The following is an 18,399-nucleotide window of genomic DNA, read 5'->3' on the forward strand; positions in this document are numbered from 1 at the left end:
CTGTTACTGTTTCTCCTTGTCTGATTGATCCCCCTCACATCTTAACAGATTCTGTTTCAAGTGTCATGAAGGGGACTTGTCCAAAGGCTTTAGCTGGCTTCCTGTTGGAAGGTCCTGCAGGCTGATAAGCCTTGCACACTGCAGAAGCCTGATCATGCTCCCCTCTGCCTTCAAGAGGGTATAGCTCTGTACTATAGGGTAGGGTGACACAGATGGGTTGTAAATCCAAGATTTATTTAGGATTTGAGAGCATTTTCCACCTGGGACCCAAGCTCAGAGAACTGTATGTGAGTATGGAGGTGACTATTGTCAATGGAATTCTAGACAAAAGTCTGGTACTGAAAGTACCAGTTTCCAGAGGTGGGGAATTACACCAAAGGAGCCAGATAAGTCTGGGGCTGTGGGTTAAAGATAAGAAAACCCATAGTAGAGAGAAACATCATCAGTTAGTTGGAAACCCTTAGAACTCCACCCACATCCTCTAGAGACGAAAGGTCCACGCTCACTAGTGCATCCAATGAGCCAAGTTTTCAAGACTCAATCTATTGTCCCTGGTCATACAAATGGAAAATGGTCGAGTTCATTCTAAACACGTGACAATGGCTAGCCAAGCCCTCCTGACACCAGGGGCCATCAGTGCCTTCCCCCATGGAGTCCCTGAAGCCACACCACGGCTGCTGAAGGAGGAATGGGAAGGTGGAAAGGCTGAGAGCATGGACAGCTGCATGTCCTTAATCGACTGTCCCATTCACATGTCCCCAGTACATAGCAGCAGATTCTAAAACGAAGCAAGGCAATCACACTTCCTGGGCACCTACCATGGCCTGAGCCTACCTGACCTGAAAGCTTGTGGCTGGCTCTCTAGCACAGTCTCACCACATGCCCTGACTGCTTGGGTGGCCTCAGAATCTAGGACCAGCATGCCACTGGGTGTCCTCGTGTTGTGAGGCTCTCTGATGAGCTGAGATAAGCATTTCTCTAGAGCATCATGCACTGTTCCCATCTGACCTCAGAAGATTGCTCTAGGATCTCCACAATTGAGGCTGTGTTGGGAAGGTACCAGGCATGGCAGAATCATGCCACGGGAGCCAGGAAGATGCCAAGCATGATTCAGTGGACTCAGAGGGCCATAGTGCCAAGTTAATCACACTGTAAGCAAAATCAGTACAGTGTCTACCTGTCCACACTTGCAGAGTGGTACTCAGGTTGTTGTTGAGGGTCACCATCAGCCTATAAGTGGGTGAGGACCAACATCCAGACACCTGACTCATGTGCAGAGAATCACCCTCTTACCATCTGTTGATCATTTCTGTGGGACCCTCAACTCAGTGGCTATAACCTGAGTGCAGCTTTTCTCTGCATTGGAATTTACCAGTGTGGATGAAGGTACGTGACAACAGGACAAATCTCCCCTGAGACTCTTGAGGATAATAGAGTAGGAATGGACAGAGGGCCACTCACAGCTATAGGGACAACTACATTATTTCCAGTGATCCCACCCATTACCTTTTATGACAGGGTGAGCTGGTTGAGGGAAGGGGTTTGTGTCACAGCTGATGCAGCATTGCTCCAAGGAGAGAGAGGACATGCGGCAGTGGCTGCTTAGGTGGCCGGCAGTGCCCTCTGCGTGGAGAAGTGGGCGGCCACCTGCATTTGTCAATGCCTCAGTATTCACCTGTCTTATTTTTTCTTAAGGAAACATACTCCCCTTCAGTGTGGTCTGTGTCACTGGGTGGGACTGATGTCACCCCCAGAAGCTGGATGCTCATACCATCTTGATCTGGCCGATGAAAACGTTTGTTGGTTTTAGGGTTGGCATATAACCTAACTTGGAAAAATGAAAATGAGTTTGTGGACTTTCACTAAAATAATCAAGATAAAAAATGCATGGCAGAATTCCTACATATTACTGTTAGCCTGACGGGGGCATTGGTGCCATTGTGCAGGGAAAGTCTGCCGAGCATGGAGATAGTCCCAGGGAAATCCTTGCTAGGACATAGAGAGCCACAGCTTCCTGAAGTCTAACTTAAGCCTAAAGATCCAGCCATAACTGGAGCAGACCGTCTTCGATTGTTTGAAGTGGGCTTCTACCATTTGCACTGAAATAATGTTGCGAAATCCAGGCACGGACAATCAGGCTCACATGAAACATAACCAATATGAGGTGGCCAGCGCTGATGTTGGGTGACGTGCACCCACAGGGCAGGACCATTGCTGAACTAGTGGACTATGAGGACAGCCATCCCACCTACAGTGACCTTCATGCCTTGAACTTCCCCAGTCTCTCACTAAAGGGTAACATCTGGTGCATCAGGGAGCCTCTGCTGGCAGCCACCTCTGTTGGTTTATAGAAAGTCATCGATGACTCCCATGTTGAAAAGTTCATGGCAATTTTTCAGCTCTTATCAACTTGACCTAGCAACAACATTTGGCCACTCCCACCTTGAAACCTTCTACCTGGCTTCCAGGACATTATTCACACCTGAATTTTCTGTCACCTTCTTGGCTAGTCCTCCTCTATCTCTTTTGCTGGTTCCTCCCCAAGTCCTTACCTTCTAAGGTTGGTGTGCTCGGGACACTGTCATCAGACCACTGCATGCATTCTCCTGACGGTCTTCTCCACTCTTATGTCTTTAATCACTCTTCCAAACTTACCTCTCATTGGACTTCCCCTATGAGCTCCAAACTCATGTGTCCAATAGCCTCCACAATGCCTCCACGTGGCTGTGTGAGGAGCACCGTGGAACTCACACAGCCACAACTGAGCTCCTGATATCTCCTCGTCCCACGGCAGCCCTTCCCGAGGTTGTCCCCATTTCATGCCCAGTTGTCCAAGTCCAAATTCTTGGTTTTACCCTTAAACTCTCTGTCACACATATGTAGCACATACTTGATTTGTTGTCACTTCCCATCAGATGTAGGTTTGAACCATGTTCATAATCTACCCACTTCACACTGTCTTTGCTGCCGTCTCCCTGATCCATGCCTTCCTGATCTCCCACCTGGATTTTCCTAACAGCCTCCAAACCAGCCTCATCTTCTGCCTTTGACCTGAGGTCTATTCTCAGGACAGTAGCCTGAGCGTTTTTTTTCAAATAGAAATCAGACCCTATCATTCCTTAGCTCAAAACCCTCCAGTGTTTCCCATTCATTCAGAATAAAGGCCAGCACCAACACCATGTGCCCCATGGCTTACCCAGATTGACGTGTCCCCTCTCTTACCTCCACTCCCATCAGCTCCTTGCACTCCACCACCCAGCTCCGCTCCACTGGGGTCTAGAACCTTCCTCATTCTACCCTTGGCCTGAAGTAACTTGTTTTCCAACCTTATTCAAGTCTTAATTCAAATACTCTCTTCTTGACCAGGACTCCCATTTCTACTCCAAATAAGATTTCAATCTGATTTTTTTTATTCCTATCATTATCTGATACACTTTATAACTCACTCATTTGAATTGTTTTATGTTTGTCCTCCTCATGAGACTGTCAACTCAGTACAGTCAGGAGGAGCTCCGACTACTTTTCTTGCTTCTCTGTCAAGCAGCAACCATCACATACCACAAGCCATCGTAAAGAATTTTTAATAAATCGGCGAGACTCATTCCGTACTCTTTATAGATAGTTTGAAGATCATCGTAAACACCCTTCCTGCCCTGTCCCCACGCTCATCTAGAGAACATCAGCGACCACCCTCACCTTCCTACCGCTATTCCTAACTGAAATGAAAATGCTTGTTGGTGCCTGTAGAGGGGGCCCTGGGTAGGGGCTGTCAGCATTTCATTCACCAAGGAAGACACTCCAGACAGAGATTTGCATGTTAGCATCTGGTCTACATACAAACATGTGTTGACTGACCTTCTGCTCATTCAGAAACTCTCATTATGGGAAGGACAGACCTGGGATCGTTCACACCCCACCTTGGAGCCCGATCCCAGAGGCTGGGGCTGTGTGGACACTTCTATGAGTAATCTGCCCACTGTCACCAGCAAAGGGCCACTTCCTGCCATTCAGGTCTAAAAAATCCACAGAGAACATGGGACTTCAACTCTGTTCATAGAGGAGGGACTTCAAGGATAGGATGATGGATCTTTGAGGCAAGAAAGAGAAAAATAAAGGGGAACAGACTGTTGGGCTCTTTGTGTGACCTCTCTAGAGCAGGACCTGAGGGATGAGGAAACATAGCGTGGGTAGCACTGTGCACAGAAAGCACAGCCGGCCCCGCCCTACCTTAGACTGAGGGGGTCCTCTGCGGTGCCTCGCCCCTTCAAGCTGGGTTGGAAAGAACAGAAGCTAAACAAAAACAGAGGAACACTTCTGTCAGTGAATCCATTTCTCCCTCCATTACACATCCCACCACCTCAGGCCTGGGTGGAACCCCAAGGCACCCTCTGGCGTGACGTACTCTAGCCTGAACAGTAACAATGGTAAAAATAAAACAGTAGTTACTGGGCTGATGTGTGTCTTCTAGGTTCCTCCTCTGGGCCAGCACTGGACATATCTACTGTCAGTTTCAACAACCACTAGCTTAAGTTCCAGTGTGTGGCTCTGGAGACACATTTTAATGTAAGGCGCTTTAATTTCAGCAGGGTAGGGGATAGCTGGAGTTTATATTAGGCCTGCACTGTGGATGTAGAAGACTTCTAGATTAATTGAAAAACGTTGTTTAAAACACAGATTTCGTGGGGGGTGGGGGAAGTACTCCAAGTTCAGGATTACATGTTCTGTATTCAGTCTGGTCTAAAGTGGGCCTTGAAGACAAGTTTAGGAGGCCACTATCAGCAGCCCCCAGGAGAACCTCACTGGGAAGCTCACTGAGTCAGACGAGGCCCTCCCAGAGCTGGTACACACAGCCCCTCTGCGGCGGCTGTTTTTCCTCCATGCTGTCCCAGCCCCTTGGACACACAGCTAGCCTGATGCCGGTTACTGGCCACGGCACCAGGAAGGCCAAGCTGGAACCCCAAGCACAAAGCAGGGACTCCAGACCATGGGTAGCAAATCTCACCTGTGCTTTCCAACCCAAAGCAGAGCAGAGCACGAGGCTCCCCCTGGTGAGCACTGGTCGGAGAGTCACTACAGATCCATCTCCTTAACTTCAATAATCATAACAAATAACCCATAGTATTAGGAATTTAGACACTGGCTTACAGTTCTCAGATTGATGGATCTGTTTGCAGAAAGAGAAGTTAAACTAAAACAGCATGCTTCTTTCTTAAAGAAAAAATATTCAGTGTCCAAGAGGGAAGTTGGTTATTTGAAATTCTTTCCAACAAAATACAAAACTGGAACAACCAAACTTGGCAACTGGGATCAGAAAGAGTAAGCCAAAAAAAAATGACTCGGAAAATTAGAAAATAAAACCAGACAAGTTTTGGACAGCCATAAAACAGTTGGTTTCTGAAATGCGTTGCATCTGCACAATTCTCCCTCTCCCTACCCGTCACCACTATGCTCAGCTACTTCAGTCCGCAAGCACGAAGCCGTTTCCCAGGCCTGCGGGAGGCACTCTCTGCCCACACCTTACTGTAGGATTCGGCACACTGCGGGTGAGGAAGTCCTCCCTGGTGCCCAGCCTAAGCCCTGCTCTCTGTGGGCTGTGAGAACTTTTCCTGGAAACAGAGGGGCACGGTCCCTGCCCCTCAGGATCAGGCTTTTCAGCAGGGGCATTTTCAAACCTTTACCTTTTGAACGCCTTACTCCGCTCGCCGTTGCAGAAAACAAGAAACTTGGAATATCCATTTTGGAAAAAGAGCTCCAGGGCGATGTCCTATAAAGAGAACCCCCTTTACAGTTAGTTCCTGGTGATCCCCAGAGTGACCCCAGCACCCCTGGACAGCAGAGCTGCTGGCGGTGGGCCATTTGTGTCTCTAAGGCAGATACCACGCTTGCTTAGTCCTTCTGACCTCCCCGGAGGGAGAAGACTTTGGTGACAGATGAGGGAGGCCTGCAGGACGGGGGAGGGCTGGGGACCCAACACAGCTCCCAGTTCCCTCGCTGAAGCAGGAAGCAGAAGACTCAGCCCCAGGATGAGCGAACCAGGAAGAAAATAGCGAGGACCCTTTCAGCCGCATTCACTTCCGGGTCGTGGGTCTGGTCCTGAGCTAAGCAGTTGCCAAACCAGAAGTCCATTGTGTCCCAGCCCCTTGGACACACAGCTAGCCTGATGCCGGTTACTGGCCACGGCACCAGGAAGGCCAAGCTGGAACCCCAAGCACAAAGCAGGGACTCCAGACCATGGGTAGCAAATCTCACCTGTGCTTTCCAACCCAAAGCAGAGCAGAGCACGAGGCTCCCCCTGGTGAGCACTGGTCGGAGAGTCACTACAGATCCATCTCCTTAACTTCAATAATCATAACAAATAACCCATAGTATTAGGAATTTAGACACTGGCTTACAGTTCTCAGATTGATGGATCTGTTTGCAGAAAGAGAAGTTAAACTAAAACAGCATGCTTCTTTCTTAAAGAAAAAATGTTCAGTGTCCAAGAGGGAAGTTGGTTATTTGAAATTCTTTCCAACAAAATACAAAACTGGAACAACCAAACTTGGCAACTGGGATCAGAAAGAGTAAGCCAAAAAAAAATGACTCGGAAAATTAGAAAATAAAACCAGACAAGTTTTGGACAGCCATAAAACAGTTGGTTTCTGAAATGCGTTGCATCTGCACAATTCTCCCTCTCCCTACCCGTCACCACTATGCTCAGCTACTTCAGTCCGCAAGCACGAAGCCGTTTCCCAGGCCTGCGGGAGGCACTCTCTGCCCACACCTTACTGTAGGATTCGGCACACTGCGGGTGAGGAAGTCCTCCCTGGTGCCCAGCCTAAGCCCTGCTCTCTGTGGGCTGTGAGAACTTTTCCTGGAAACAGAGGGGCACGGTCCCTGCCCCTCAGGATCAGGCTTTTCAGCAGGGGCATTTTCAAACCTTTACCTTTTGAACGCCTTACTCCGCTCGCCGTTGCAGAAAACAAGAAACTTGGAATATCCATTTTGGAAAAAGAGCTCCAGGGCGATGTCCTATAAAGAGAACCCCCTTTACAGTTAGTTCCTGGTGATCCCCAGAGTGACCCCAGCACCCCTGGACAGCAGAGCTGCTGGCGGTGGGCCATTTGTGTCTCTAAGGCAGATACCACGCTTGCTTAGTCCTTCTGACCTCCCCGGAGGGAGAAGACTTTGGTGACAGATGAGGGAGGCCTGCAGGACGGGGGAGGGCTGGGGACCCAACACAGCTCCCAGTTCCCTCGCTGAAGCAGGAAGCAGAAGACTCAGCCCCAGGATGAGCGAACCAGGAAGAAAATAGCGAGGACCCTTTCAGCCGCATTCACTTCCGGGTCGTGGGTCTGGTCCTGAGCTAAGCAGTTGCCAAACCAGAAGCACTAGCGGGGGCAGCTGGGCAGGTGCAGCCCTCGCACCTGCACCGTATGATGATTTGCAGACTGAGAGGCCAGGGTGCCTTGCCGAGTCCATCTTCCTGAGCCATTTTGATATGGCCATGCTGATATTGCAATGTCATTTCGGGATATTTGCCTAAATAAAATCTATGTGATGTTCTTTCCTTTTCCTTTCTGCCCCCTTTCCCTCTCTCCTCTTCCAAGCCACATGAATAGCAGACATGGAACAGGGAATACGGTGCATCCACGTATGGGACAAGCTTTAGGGAGGGGTGAGGCCTGGACCCTGGACAGGGAGGGGTTGGGGGGATAGGGCAGGAGTCAGGCTCGAGCTGAGGAGCTGCATCTGTAGCAGGGTCCTGCCTGCTCCTGCCGGGCTGGACATGAGCTCACGGAGCCCAGTTCCCTAAGGCTCCTCAGCAGAGGGAAGTTATATGCAAAACTCCCCTTCTCTGCTAGAAGGTTTTTTTTAAATAAAAATGTAAATAAAATACAAAACAGAAAGCAAGTGTGGAATCAGTGCTTGCCCTGCTCCCGAGTGCCGGGCTCTGACCTCCTCCTGGAAGGATCCAGGGCTGGACAAGTGGTGCCGCTGTACCAGGTCACCCCTGCCCCTTGGCCATGCACACACCCTCCCACTCTGACTTCCACTGCTGCCAGGGGCACCAGCCATCTGGAAGCCATCGCCACTCGCTGGGGAAAAGAAACTGGGGGATACCTACTTGTTACCACATGTAACCTGTGAGGTAGACATAAACGATACACATCTGGAGTCCCTACTAGGCTCCCCCACACAAGCTAAGCTCTTTCTGTGATGGTGGAAAAGACAAGGCGTACCTCCCAGAGAGGTGCCCAGATGAGCCGAAGTGGCAGAGCCAAGCCACTGCTGGGAAGAAGCCCAGGCTCAGCCCCACTGCCCAGAATGGCCACTGGATGGGGAGGGGACCTGCTTCTTCTGTGTGTCCTGTATAGCTCACTCTCCTTGCAAAGGAGCACACTAGGAGTGCAGAATGAGAGGCAAAGCCTTGCAGACAAGAGCAGGGGCAATGTAGGGAGAGGCGCCCCAGAAGCCTGGGGCCCAGAGCTGGCCACACCTCCTCCTCTTCCGGCAGTGGCTTCTCTCAGGAATTCACTCCCTGAAAGGCCTCTCTGAACTTTAGTTTCAGAGAATAATTAGGAGGCCTCCTGCAGGAGGCTCATGTGATAAATTAAAGCTCCACACACCCCAGATTAATTGACAAATGAAAGGCACCCCGATTAAGTGCCTCAGGGCCAGCACTGCCCCTTGCTGGTCTTTGGAACTGACCCAGCACCTGCAGAGAAGTGGGATCTGGCCTTCCAGCTTCCCCACATGGTCCCCCTCCCTACCCTTCCTTTTCTGCCAGTAGGGGGTTTGGGGGCAGGGGGGGATAGTGCGTGTGAGTTAGGAGGCAGCGGTGCTGGGGCTGAGGCTCTGCTGACAGAGGCAATGCCACTGAAGCCACAGGTCCCAGGTCCTTCCCCTTCCTCTGCCACAGAGGTGGTGCTGCTAAATGGGAGGATGTGTGAGAAGCGGGAGGTGCTGACCAGCTCCCTCTGTGCATGGTAAGGCAGCAGCAAGGCTCTGGGAAGCCCTGGGTGGAGGGGCAGTCAGAAGGACCCTGACCGTGGGGTGGGAAATGAGAGGGAGCTTGGAGAGGTGAGCCCTGGAGAGCTGGGGAGGAAGTGTGGAGAGTGGAGGGTGTCCAAGTCGGGAGGTGGGAGCAGGGCAGAGGGCGCTTGAGTCTCAGCCCTCACCACCCCATGAGGTCCTGCTCTGTACCCCTAAACTTCAAGGAGGCTCTAGGGTGTGGCAAGGGCAAAACAGGGCAAAGAACTGGGTCCCCAATGACCCCATGGAACAGGAAGGCCAGTAGACAGTGGCATAAACTGAAGACAGAGTGGAGCCTGGGGGCTCACGGGCTTCTCCTACAGGCACTGGGCTGTGCACAGGCACACAGCGGTCACAGTGGTGTATCCCTTGGTCGTGCCTGAACTACCTGTCCCAAGGGGAGGTGGCCTCCTTCTTGCCCCCTTTGGCTCCTCAGAGCATACCTGTAGGAGAAAGCGGGCCTGTCGGAGCTCCCTGAGGTCGCCATACCCGTGGCGCTGGCACGAATAGTGGTCGGAGGACCTATCTTTGCTGCACATGTTGAAGATGAACGGCTCGCTGATGCTGTGAAGGACAAGAGATGGGGTGCACGTTAGACATCTGCCTGAGGGCGCCCGCCCTCCGGGGCCCCATCTGAGCTCCTGTGCTCACTGCCCACCAGCCTATAGCTAGACAGGCACCTCGTCAGGTGTGGCCTGAGACGTGGCAAGGACCAGTCCGAATCAGACCCTTTCTCTTAGCACTGGGGAGTAGAGAACACTCAGCAGGGGGTGAGAGAACTGGAAGCTCAAAGGTTCAAGGGAAGCCAGGTGACCACAGAGACAGAGTGCAGATTAAGGCCAGGAGGGGTCAGACGCGGTAAAGAAGGCAGGGGTGATGACACAGGGAGACCACCGAAGGGGCGGTCAGTCAGGGCTTGCAAGGCCCAGACTTCAGTGAGAGGAAGGAAAGAAGTCGGTCTCCTGAAATCTCCCAAAGCCAGGCTCCGAAGAGCAAGAAACAAGCATGGGGAACTGTCAGGATCCACACAAAGTGTGGCTTAGGGACCTGAGTGTGACACGGGACTTGCTTTCTGCCCGCCCTAAGGAACACAGGAGTGGTCTGTAGGAGGCCAGGATGAGAGCGCTTTTCTAGGTCTGGTGGGTACCTCAGGAGGCATTCCCCAAAGGGTTTCTCCTCCCAGGTCCAAAAGGGGAGGAGGGGGCTTTAAGGAGAGTGAAAGAGAGACTACGCTGTGTCTGGAGAAGTGTCAGGCCAGAAGGGCCTCCTTCCCAGAATGCAGGGCAGAAAGATGGCAGACCTCCGAACCACCCGAGACCAGCATGGCCTCAAGCAGGTGGGGAGCCTGGAGCTGGGCAGCAGGCAGGACGGAAGAATGTGACAGCAGATCCTACGCCCCCAGGTAGGTGTGCAGAGCGGAGAGTGCCTATGGCTGGAAAGCGGTGAGCGCAGGTGGGCAGCTGACACTGAGCAGTGCCCCGAGCCAGAGCCAGGTGTGTGGTAGAGGGCACAGCCCGGGCCGGGCCACATGCCCTTCCCAGATGTCAGAATGACACCCCTCCTTAGAAGAAGAGCAGAGGATGGAGAAGGGAGAATGATGAATCTGCCCAAATAATTTACCCTAAGGAGAACGATTTGTACACTGGAAGTAACCAAAGTAACCAGCGGAAGATTTCACCATCAAAACAAATATGGAAAAACGACATAGATTTCAGTTATGGAGAGTTACAGTTCTGAGCATGTGGATTATGCAGTCATTTTAAATTTTGTGTATGACCACAAAATTCTTAGCAAATGCCCTTTTTGGACTGGAGAAACAATGGGCCTCCCGAGGACATAGCCCTTAGGAAGCCGGCCTGCCAAGCACAGGCCCAGAGAGCCAAGAGACGAAAGAGCCCCTGCTCCAAGGTGGTCCTGCTGGCACCACCCCAAGGTGATGGAGAATGAGTGAGGGATTGTTTCACTTCTTTCAAATCCAAGCTCTCAGTCTACTTCCCACTTCCAGCCCAAGGTGTAGGCCATGGGGCTTGCACACCTGCGTCTTGGAGAAGCCGAGAGACTAGGCTGTCATACAGGCCAGGAAGGAGTTCTCCATCCACAATCAGTGGTGGTCCAGCATCTGCAGTATTGATATCTTGGACTTGCATACTCAGGGGATGTCACAGTCTAGCCCCCTGCACAGCTAGACTTCAAAGAGGTGAGCTCAGACTTTACAGCCCCTCCTGCCCCTTCTAATTCAGAACAATCCTCCTAGACCCTCTGCTCTGAGCTATTTTACTGTAGGGTTGATCAAATACAAATGTGACTTTGGTTCTGGATGCTTCTGCCAGATGTTTTAATTCAAAACCTCCTGCTGGCCCTGTATCTATTATTAATGCCTTGGTCTGAGTCAAGGCTGAGCTTCCCCTAAACTTCTCTGACTCTCAGTGGGGCCATTGTGGAATTCTACTTCCCACCCTTGGCTTAAGTCAAACAGAACTGTAGGTCAAAGTACTGGTGGGGATGATAATAACTACTCCTCCGTGCTCCCACATGTTCACTGGAACCAGCAAATATCTTACACACCTTATCTGCACATGTGGTTGATTTCTCTGCCCTGTGGACTGGGCAGACATAGGCTTTTGTCCATGGATCTCTGACCTCTGCACCTTTCTCTGTGCTATGGGTATGTTTGCTGAATGACTGTCATGCTCTACAGCCCAAGAACTGCTCTGTCCATTGTTTAATTTGATCCTCATCATGAATCTTTACTGAGCATTTTTTTTTATTACTTCCTTAACTTAAGTGAGGAAGCTTCATTCTAGAGAGATGAGACTTTTCCAAGGAAATACAGTTACAAGAGGCAGAACTTGGACTTAAATCCAGATCCCCTGACCCTAAAACCCAAGATCTCTCAATAATATCTTTTCTCCTCTGTGATAATTGTGTATATCAACTTGACTGGATTGAAGGGTGCCTGGAGGGCTGGTGAAGCATTGTTCCTGGGTGTTTATAAGTGCATCACCAGACAAGATTGACATATGAGTCAGTGGGCTGAAAGGAGAATGCTCACCTAAAATGTGGGTGGGTACCACATCGTCAGCTGGGCATGCAGGAAGGACAGAGGACGCGGGCATCCTTTCTTCCTCTCTCTGTGTCTACCCTATCTTCCTGAGTGTGCTCTGTGTTTCATGCCTGCACATCTGTCTGCTCCATCCCTGCTACGCGACTCAGTGTTTGGTTGTATTTGTTTTTATGGCTCTTGGTCCCTGCAACTTTCCAGCTAGCCAGATTTGAAATCCTTTAACCTTTGGACTCTGGATTTATACCAGAAGCTGTTCAAGGACCCATTTCAGGTCTCAGAATGGAATTATACCAGTTTCCCTGAGTTAGAGTCTTTCAGCTGATTCTCTGGCTTGCATTCAGCCTATTGTGGGACTTTTCCACCTTGTGGTCATATGAGATCATTCCTATTATAATAAATCCCTTTATTTCTATCTCTATCTATCTATCTACCTATCTATCTATCTATCTACATGTGTGTGTGTATCATATATGTGTACATATACATTTTATACGTGTGTGCATATAGCATATATGTGTACATATACATTTTATATGTGTGTTGGTGTGTGTGTGTACATATATCATAAATGTGTGCATATACATTTTATATGTGTGTTGGGTATGTGTGTGTGCATATACCATATATGTGTGCATATACATTTTATATGTGTGTTGGGGTGTGTGTGTATACTGTATTGGTCTCTCTGTAGAACTCTGACCAAGACAGCCCTTGAGGGAGAAAGGTTCCCTAGCTTACACAGAGCGCTTCCCATTAGCTCCCTCCTTTCAGTTTAGTTGTTGCTGAGTGATTCTGCAACTTAGGACTCTGAAACATTGGTGACATGAGGAAGAATAGGGGCTTTTAAGAGAAAAGACAGTCATTTTTCTCCTGCTTATAGACATTGAGCAGGAATCCTCAGATAGACTCAAATATGTGGAAAAATCATATTACACACATTATTAAGTCTGTTGATATAATTCCACATTTTGATCCATCTTATATAGCATTATTCATACAGTTGTGATTTTCAACACTACATCTTACACATCCAGCAAAATAAAGCAAAGTTCAGGCACCCAAGTTGAAGGAGTAGAAAGACAGCTGTTCTATGTTTTCCTTTAGGTGGAACTGTTGCTGTAGTTGATAGAATATTGTTCACAGCTTTGCTGCATGACAGTTTTCACAATATATGAAAATTATCCAGAATGGTCATTGTATAACTTTTAATAGTCTTAGTAGGGAAATCATAGTAAAATTAATGATAGTCACAATATTGATGACTAGATTTTTTGTAGTAAAAGTAGATTTTAGAATAAAATATACTCTGCTTTGCCCCACATTTGGAGTTATATGATTATTGTCAGAATTATACTTGGGATCATTCACTAAGTCATAAACTCTTTACCAGACTCAGCCTACATCTGACTCATTTCTTATGTCTATGAAGTTCATTGTAGTGCCTAGCACAAGACATATTTCAATAAACGTTGGTTGAATTGGATTAAACAGAGAAATGATGCCTTAAGACTGCCAACTGTGGTGGAGGAAGTATCTGATTAAAAGCGCCTATACAAAGAGCCAGCTGGATGGTTTGTGTTCCCACAAAATGGATCAAATGCTACACCCTGTGAGCATGTTGTTTGGGTAGAACCATGTCCCACAAAAGAGACAAGATGAAGTACTAAACTCTAGTATCTCAGAATGTGACTTTATTTGGAAATAGGGTACTTACAGAGCTAATCAAGGCACAAGAAGATTAAGGTGGGCCATAATCCAGTATGACTGGTGCCCTTGTAATATAGAAGGGGGGGAGGATTTGAACACAGAGAGGCACACGAGGGGAACATGCTGGGAAGAACACAGGAAAAAGACAACCACATAGCTAGAGTGATACACAAGCCAGGGAGTGCAAGTGATGGCTCGTAACCCAGGAGTTAGAAGACGCAAGAAGGTATTCTCCCTTAGAGCAACCAGAGAAAGCATGTCCCTGTGGACACCTCAATGTCATGACTCTAACCTCCATTCTCCCTTAGAGCAACAGAGAAAGCATGTCCTTGTGGACACCTCAGTGTCATGACTCTAACCTCTAAGACTATGAAATAGCTGTCTGGATTTTTTCCCAAAATTTTTAGTTTTATTTATTTTTAAATGTACATTTAAGCTATCTGGATTTTTTGGTTTGTTTGTTTGTTTTGCTTTGGTTTGGTTTTAAAGCCACCCAATGTTTGACAGTCCTAGTAAACTATTGGATCATCAAGAAAGTCACGATGTATTTTTCTACGCAAAAATGTGTCAGGACTTTCCTAATGACCTGATAATACAGCCATCCTATTTAGCCAGGAAGGGAAGCACTACAAGGCATAGTAACCTTCTCAGAAAGTTTTTAGTTTCTGAGGAAACTTCCAAAGTACACAAGTCCAATCACTGATAGAAAATTTGCAGCGTTCTTGAGCTTTATTTGGGATAATTTTATGGTACATCAGAGAGCCTCTCTCAAGGTCTAATGCTCAACTCCACTCAATTTGATGGCAGTCTTTTAGAGAAACATTTCAGGGTTGACTTAGCTTTATTTTTAACAGGCATATTTATGTATCTTCCTTAGTCTTCATGGTCAAAATAAAACTTAATCCCCATTGATCTGACATGATCTAATAGCTTGTCTTTGAGTACTGCCTCTCTAGGAGCGCCAGTAGTTTCTTAGGGCAGTAGACAAGACCCCAGGGAGAAAGTACAGTCTGAATAGCGAACACTGCTTTGAGATATGACCTGTGCAGTTCCCAAAAGACATTCCAGGACAGCAATTCGTTTTCACTCTACTATGACTTACTTACATTCTAGCAAAGTACGTTTCCAGATATGGAAAGGCTTTCTTGCCATTGCAAATCAAGTGAACACACACAACCTAACCACTGGGCTTCTATAACAGTGCAGGTACAGTCAATTCCATCATGATTAGATGCACCTCATAAACACAATTTACCTAATCAATAAGGTCTTACCTAACACTAACTCAGTCTAAACCAGAGGAAAAGAGGAAAGCGATGGATTATGCAAGTCATCACACGGTACGCCATGCATATGGGTAGAGTAGAAAGCTTTCACCAGCTCTCAGAAAGACAAGGCTGCAGACCCATTGTCCATATTGATCAATATCAATAAAACATGAGCGATAAGATGCAATGAGTATGCCAAGTATTAATTATGCTCCTCTTGGCTTAGAAAAGCACAGAAGACATGCAGCAACTGGTGAATACTTGGTATGAATAAAAGATGGAAATTAGTAGAGAGAAAAATGCCGAGCATTTTAAAGTAAATCTAAATCAAAGGAGGGTGGGATAACAGTTACTCTTCCACACTCCTCCGACTCTTGTTCCCTGACATAGGCTGGAAGTGATATGACAATTAGAAGTTAAATTTCTTAGTTAATGGCATGTCATACTCTAATTGCTCTGTCAATATCCTAAAACAGTGGTTCTCGAGGTGTGGTCCTGGACCAGTGGTAGAATCAGCAACAGGCAGGAGCTTGTCAAAATCCTAGACCCTACCTCAAATCCACCAAACTAGAACTGGAGTAGGAGCAGGGCCTGAAGTCGACATCCTAACAAGTCTTTTAGGTGCTTTTGATGTAAGCTAGCTTGAGAGCCACCAGGCTAAGACATCTTGTCATTGTGTGAATGTTCAATAACCAGAAAAGGCAAGAGCTATCTCTGTGTGAAGAAAGTTTTAGCTAAATCTTCAAAAGCAATGATCAAGTAAAAACATAAAACTTGACAATTGGACTTTTGTCCAAAGTATAAACACAGGCAATTTGACTTTGAATGGCTGAACTTCATAAATTGAAGAAAATTGATCAGTAATTTACTCGTACCCAGGTAGACCAAATACACTCAGTTGGAAACAAACAACCTCAGAATTTCTGATCAAAGACCTCTGGTACTAGTTGATGTAAAAATGACTACAAATTTATATCCCATTCTCACCCATCCCGGAAGGCCCAGTCCTCAGCTACTTCCTCAGGAAGCCCTCCCTCCCTGAACCATCCCAGCTCATCTCTCCCAGTATAAAACACCAAGAGTCCTCCCATAACAGGCTTTGTCCTTTGCGAAGAAATCATCCCCAAAAGCCTGTTTATGCTGTTGTCCTCACGTGCCTCAGTGTGGAGGTACAATTACCTCTTTTATTGATTGATTTATTTATTTTAGAGATTTATGCTTTAGGGCATATGTGCTCACCAGAAAGAGAAAGAGGGCCAGAGAGAGACAGAGACAGTGAGAGAAAAAGTGAGAAATCACCCCTAAGGGGAGATGGCCATGCTGCAATTCTGTCCCCTCCATTTTCTTGCCAGGCTCTCGGGCAGGCACACACATGCCTGGCATGATTTTCAAGCCACTGGGTCCAGGACTTGAACCATGGTTAGCCATATGGGAATCCAGTGAGGTAACTGCTACACCAACTGACTTCCCCAATATCTCTTTTCTTTTCTTTTCTTTTCTTTTTTTTTTTTTTATCATAGAATGAGCACTCAATAAATAGTTGCGTGAGTAAGTGGATCCGACTGAATCCAGTTACTCAAATAACCTAAAGAAAGATCCCCACATCTCATTTCCACCTCTGCATCCTCTGTCCTTCCTGCCACGTTGTTACTCATTGCAGGTTTCAGGTTTTGGGACCACAATCGTGGATGTCCTGTGCCTGTAGGGTCTTCTGTCTTACTCCCGTCTCAGTCCCAGGCCCAAACCCAAGTCCAGTAGCTAAGATGGGAGGCGGGAGGAAGGGGAAGGGGCATGGCGCGGGGCTCAGGGAAGGATCTGCTGGGGGACACAGAGGACTCACTTGGACAGGCAGTGGAGGGTGCAGTAGACATCGCCCGTGGGTGACAGTGTGAAGTTCTCACAGATGTAGAAGTGCTGACGGCCAAAGAGCAGGACCCCTTCCGAGACGAGGTGGCCCTGCACGATCACCAGGGAGAACTTCTGTGTCACCTGGAGAGAGAGAGCGTCAGACTGAGACTGTGCATAAACAGTGTGCCCTGGTTCTCATAGAGGGCAGGAGGGCCGCGGCCAGTCACCCACTGGCCACCTGGAGGTGAGAGTAGGCCTTGTCAGAATGACAGTGCCACTATCCGGAGTGGCAGTGCTCCTCACAGCCTATGTGGCACCTTCCCCTGAGGCAATATAATCTACCTTAGGTAGATTAGCCCACCAAGGTCTGGGTGAGTGTTTATTGCTGTGTTAAGCATCGAAGTCCTGTATCGTACTTTCAGTAAATCCACAACCATGTGAAGCATGCCACCATTCACAGTCAGGAAAATTTACCAGGCACCAGGCACCCCAAAGTCACAGAGGTCAGGGAGCTTGTCCAGGGCCAGCTGATAAGTGGCTGAGCCAGGACTAGAACCCTGGTGAGCCTAGAACAAGGGCAGCCTGCAAACTGGTGTCAGTTCTCCATCCTGGATCCTTCCTCTTGGACCAGAACATGCACTTGCCAATGCTGGAGATGCTGGCCACGTTCTGGGATTGTCTCAGCTGAAGAGAACACCCAGCTCAGGTTACCTCTCCTTCCCAGTGGCAGTCTGTACCCAAAACTGGTCATTGTGGGATAGGAAGGCTTAGCTCTCTGATTCAATCCAGGACTACCCTGAAGATTGACCCGAGAGCGAGAGCTCCCGTTCAATCAGCTGAGGCTGCATTAGTGGGTCACTCCTCCACGCCTGTGACCCTCACTGCAGTCACCTTCCTGCACACACGGTCTGGCTCACAGTCGGCTTCCTGGGGGCCTGACCTGGCCATGCCTTGGTATGCCCAGACTCCTGCATGAAGTAAAGACTGAGCCCCAAAGGAACAAGTGAGTGAACAAATGATGATGAGAACCTGAAGGGACCAAGAGTAAGGCAAAGGCCAACATTTTCTCAGGGCAATTCCGTATTAATCCCAGTTACACAAAAGCAGAAGTGATGTTTTCAGAAGAAAAAAAAATAGGAGAGGCCTCAAGGAGATGAGAATCTCACCAAAGATCAGTCAGATGATGAATGGCACAGCCAGGCCTGATGCTGAGCTCCCTGCTCGCCTTGGGAGCAAGGGGAGGCCAGAGTGGTAGGACCTGGAAGCCGGCCCTGATACCACCTCCCCGGCCCCTGCTGGTGTAAGCAAAGCCGGACCAAGGCCAGAAAGCAGCGCATCACCCAGGGTTTTGTCCCAAGATACGCGTTAGTTTCTGCAACCCAGCACATGTCAGGCTGGGCGATGCTTTGTAAGTGAGCACCAGCCAAGAGTCGGGGTTCCTTGGTTCCCGTAATGTCTGCTGCAGGCAGCTGGCCTCTCCTCCTTCCCCGAAACCCC

The 18,399-nt window shown here is 48.5% G+C and overlaps 1 protein-coding gene across 1 annotated transcript in view; it reads right to left on the reverse strand.

The window, feature by feature from the left end:
• WDFY4 (WDFY family member 4) overlaps window positions 1-18,399 on the reverse strand; it is a 275,436-nt gene that overhangs the window by 72,547 nt on the left and 184,490 nt on the right. The window contains exons 45-48 of the mRNA XM_027771521.1: window positions 16,895-17,043; window positions 9,459-9,579; window positions 6,926-7,011; window positions 4,228-4,290 (exon numbers count right to left, since the gene is read on the reverse strand). Of these exons, the coding sequence (XP_027627322.1) occupies window positions 4,228-4,290; window positions 6,926-7,011; window positions 9,459-9,579; window positions 16,895-17,043 (419 nt within the window). The remainder of the gene's footprint in view (window positions 1-4,227; window positions 4,291-6,925; window positions 7,012-9,458; window positions 9,580-16,894; window positions 17,044-18,399) is intronic.

Source organism: Tupaia chinensis, unplaced genomic scaffold (genome assembly GCF_000334495.1).
Source record: "Tupaia chinensis unplaced genomic scaffold, TupChi_1.0 Scaffold000221_1, whole genome shotgun sequence".
NCBI lineage: Eukaryota > Metazoa > Chordata > Mammalia > Scandentia > Tupaiidae > Tupaia > Tupaia belangeri.